At 40.2% G+C, this 4362-nt stretch overlaps 1 protein-coding gene across 1 annotated transcript in view; it reads right to left on the reverse strand.

The window, feature by feature from the left end:
* Positions 1-733: 733 nt before the first annotated feature.
* LOC106523210 (glucocorticoid modulatory element-binding protein 1) overlaps positions 734-4362 on the reverse strand; it is a gene marked incomplete in the record, with an annotated part of 12156 nt that continues 8527 nt past the window's right edge. Inside the window, 3 exon segments of the mRNA XM_014016578.1 lie at positions 734-1668; positions 1752-1841; positions 3444-3576. Coding sequence (XP_013872032.1) covers positions 3506-3576 — 71 coding nt within the window.

A 4362-nucleotide genomic window follows, 5' to 3' on the forward strand; every position in this document is an offset into this window, starting at 1 on the left:
GCCCCGCCCCCAGCGACCGTCCAAGCCCCGAGCCCACCCACAGCCCAGGACCGCACCCGGTGGTCCGCCCAAGTCAGAAAAATTAACTGGAAAGCAGGGCTGGCTCTAGCCATTTTGGTGCCCTAGGCGAGTTGAAGCGCAACACCCCCACCCCCACCGAACTATGTCCCACCACCCCAATTTAAACCCCTAAAAACAAGTTTGACAGTGTAAGGTACTATGGTAAACTTAGATTTATTTGCTTTCCCAAAACGCAAATAAATACAACATACATGTCAACTTGTATGGATTGTCCATAAGTTATAAGGATTTTACATCATTTTGCAGGTATACAGACATATACTGTAGAGCAATCTCAGATTTTTTTCAAGTCTTACGGATTTTTTCAAAACCTCATTTTCAAAATTATCTAACATGTCAGAGCCTGTAGGATGATTTAAAAAAAAACAATAAATAACATTAAATAGCCATCTTCTAACCTGTTCTGCCGGTAGAATTAAGTTTTGAACTTTTTCCACTCTCCTTTCAATTCAATTCAATTCAAATTCAAAAATACTTTATTGATCCCAGAGGGAAATTAGGTATTTCCTCCTTCCTCCATCAAGGTGGAGAAACTGTTTTATGGGTAGTTTATTTTTCCTGTAATACTTARTTATATGTTTTTAAGACAAAGCTAACTGAAARGGGTGCTGAGCAGAGTTACRRCCAAGAATTACAAATAAWTACTTTTTTGTCTTCTGCAGTTCRGCGCCCCCTCTAGCAGATGGCGCTCTAGGCGACCGCCTAGTTCGCCTATGCCAAGAGCYGGCTCTGCTGGAAAGTTTGATGGAAAAGTTTGATCTGAATCGTTTGACCGACTCTTTTAAACGAACTGTGGGGACCGAGTCGCAGGTGATGAAAACATTTTGCTCCTCAGATGCAGACACACACAGGAGGCCCCTCTTTGCTTTTTCACTGAGACCGAGAAGAACAGACAAAGGGGAGGAGTGCAGCAGGCCTGTTTAAAAAGAACAGATCCACAGGAWCTGGCTAATAAAATTGTGAGGAAAAGCTTTGAAAGAACAGCAGAAAGCCTGAAGAACTACTGAATACTTTTAAAATGTATGGCTCCCTGAAAACAAAAAAATAGTTGAATACTGCATATTGCAAACATAGATTATTGCAGCAAGACAGTGTTGCAGTGGATAATAAGAGTTTTTGTTTCTTCACTGCAACTTTTCAGACTACACATCCTAATTATTACTTCTTCTTGTCGTCTTTTCTCTAATAATCTCAGTCTCATGTGAGKTTTTTTTGTCTCTTTCACCTCCTCCTCTCTGGTGTAGGAGCCTCCAGGAAGGTTTCCCCTCCTTTGTTTGGTATTTTTGTGCATCCCTGCCATGTCTTTGTCCTCGTCATCCCCGTCTGCTTTGCCACCTGCAGCCAGGAGACTCTGAGGGACAAAGGCAGAGGGATGAGAGAAGARCTGCGAGCGAGGTGCAGCAGGGAAACCGTTAACAGGAAGTGGACAGATCACTGTGCTTCTTTTAACRGCCGACAGCAAGTTATGGCTGCGTCTTCTCCACCGGCTCTGACGATGAGATCGAAGGTGATTCAGGGACGAGGCTTTGAGAGATCGGCTTTTATTGCAGCTCTGCTTCCTCTGGTCTTTCAAGAACTGGTCCAGCACTACATAAAAAACAAGAAACTGGTTAATAAAACCCACTGCAGTGTGTGTGTGTGTGTGTGTGTGTGGTTTTGACAGCTGTCACCTTCGTTCTGGCTGCACCTCAGGTCCACGGCTTGTTTCACAGAGTCTAAAAGCCCAAACATCTCACACAAGGAATGAAGTATGAAGACATCTGACCAAACAAAAATAAGCACAGTCGGGGAAAAAATCTTGTGCGACTCACCTGAATACAGCGTATTTAACATTTATATCTGAGGACATTTTGTGTTTAATTAACTGAATGTAAGCGTATGCTTTAAACAGAGAAATAGTCAGTATGTCTTATCAGTAGGAGGCCCTTCTTTCTGCATAAACAAAGCTACATTCCAATGTCTGACAAAAAAGGTACCGCCCCCTAGGGGTGTGACCAGGAAGTTAGGTTTACATGTGACTTTAAGAGGGTGATTCATTATTTTTCTTTTTAGGGCAGCAGCTGCTCCGGAGTGGGTTGTTGTTCGTTTGTTTCTGATAAGGTCCAAGGCTGTGAGCTGGAATGGAGTCTTTTAATAAAGATTTTTAGAAAAGAATCAACTTTTGAGAATCAACAATGCTTTTTTGGATGATTATTCCCTTTGATATTAGATGGTGTGCAACTGGAAGGATTTTTGGTAGCACCTATTTTGCTTTTGGACATTTATTATGATGCAAACCCATAGCAACATGATGGTTTGTTATAACAAGGAGTAGCTAATTGGCATCTGAAAACCTCAAATAATACCTCATCTCTAGCCTTCAACTACAGCCCCGAATTCCAGATGAGTTGAAAAGGAGGTGCTGTGGGCGCAGAGCAGGAGCAAAGAGGCGAGGGAGAAGGAGAAAGTTCTAACCTTCAGTTAGAGCTGTTTTATATACTACAGTGTTTCTGTATTGTATTTGTATCTATTTTTTATACAAGTCTTGACTGAACTGTAAAGCACTTTGGTCAGCTTTTGTTGTTTTAATGTGCTRTAAATSAAATCAATTTGAAATTGACCATCTCTTCCATTGATCATGATGGGTAATGCGAGATTGTTGGGGAMCAAGCTGTGAAAATCCAAGCCCTAAAAAGAACCCAGCCAGAGTATTAGGAATGCAGTTACCAGTTCCTCTATCTCACGTTAGGTGGCGCTGTGGAGTCATTTGGCCACGCCCATTGAAAATTCCAATGGAATCTTGCTATTTTCGCTGGGGGACGATTTTGTGTAAAGTTTGGTGAGTTTTCGAGTATGGCAAAGCCTCCAAATTTGTGTTCAAAGAGGCTGTGTTTTGGCTGCAGGATTATATGCCTGACTCCAGTGTCTGCCTGACAGGCTTTCTGACCAAACCATGGACAGTCCTGAGTGTCCTCTTCATCAGACTGTCATACTGCAACAGACTGTCCTCACATTCTTCATCAGATTTCCTGGATAATATGAGTTACAACAACATTAAATTTCCCTTTGGTATTAATAAAGTATTACTAAACTGAACTGAACTGAACTGAACTGAATTGAACCTTGACTTCCAATTATTGATCCTGTTTCTCTTACATATCTGTATAGCTTTTAATAACTTTCCAAATGTAATGTCTAATCAAGAACAAAGCTGGTGAAATAACTTCCTTTTTTTCTGGTCCTGGTGTTGAGCAGTGAAGACTTTTCTATAAACGTTGCAGCTTTATTATTTTCCATACAGACAAGGCTTTTAGATTAGATTGAGATTATTTCCACAGTAATACAAAAATTAATGCATTTAAATCCCCACTGTGCGAATCTACCTGTATCCTGCAGGTCAGCCTTCTCACTGCGAAGCTCCACTCCTATTAAAGTGGTCACCAATTTATTCTGGAGCGAACAGGACCGCCCCCATCAGCCCGGCATCTGAAACCCACCTCCAAAGACTCAGCACTCCTTTAAGAAAGTAGATGAGACATTTATCAATATTTTTCCTCTATTAAGAGTTCAAAACAAACAAAAAACATAAAAGCACCACTATAAATAGACTGTTTGAACATACAGTATCTGTCTGTGTGTGCTGTAAAACACACTTGAGACAAATAAGGTGGAGAGGAGAAGCAAGGGGAAATGACTGGGTGACGTTTGAAGAGAGAAGGAACACTGACAGGGTAATAAATGGAGGAGTGGAAAGACAGACAAGACAGCCATGTCAAGGTTAGAGGGGGAGAAAAAATACAGATAAGTAGAAAGAAGATCAACTCTCAAAGAGAGAATGTTAAATAAGTGGCAGATGTGGGGAAGAGTGGGAAAATGGGTTAGGAAAGAGGAGCTCAGATGAGAGAAAGGAGGGCAGAAGAGATTTGAAGGAGAATGAAATATTACTGGATCTGCGCTGAGAGAAACAACTTGTGTGCATTAGAGGGAGAAAAACTGAAACGTGTTAAATATCTTACGGAGAATTAATAAATGTATGTTAGTATTTGTGTCAAGATGTTACAATATTACTACACAGTAAAAAAAATTTAAAAATCACTCTTGGTTTTATTTTGGAAATACAGTATCTCCTCTATCACTGAAATGCAGAAACTTATAAAAACTGCAGAAATAGTCAGTATTTTTTTATCTAAAAGGACAAAAACAAAACATTGTAAAGAAAGTGATTTTAATATCTATCTATCTATCTATCTATCTATCTATCTATCTATCTATCTATCTATCTATCTATCTATCTATCTATCT

This window comes from Austrofundulus limnaeus, unplaced genomic scaffold, assembly GCF_001266775.1.
Source record: "Austrofundulus limnaeus strain Quisiro unplaced genomic scaffold, Austrofundulus_limnaeus-1.0 Scaffold148, whole genome shotgun sequence".
In the NCBI taxonomy this organism is placed as follows: Eukaryota; Metazoa; Chordata; class Actinopteri; order Cyprinodontiformes; family Rivulidae; genus Austrofundulus; species Austrofundulus limnaeus.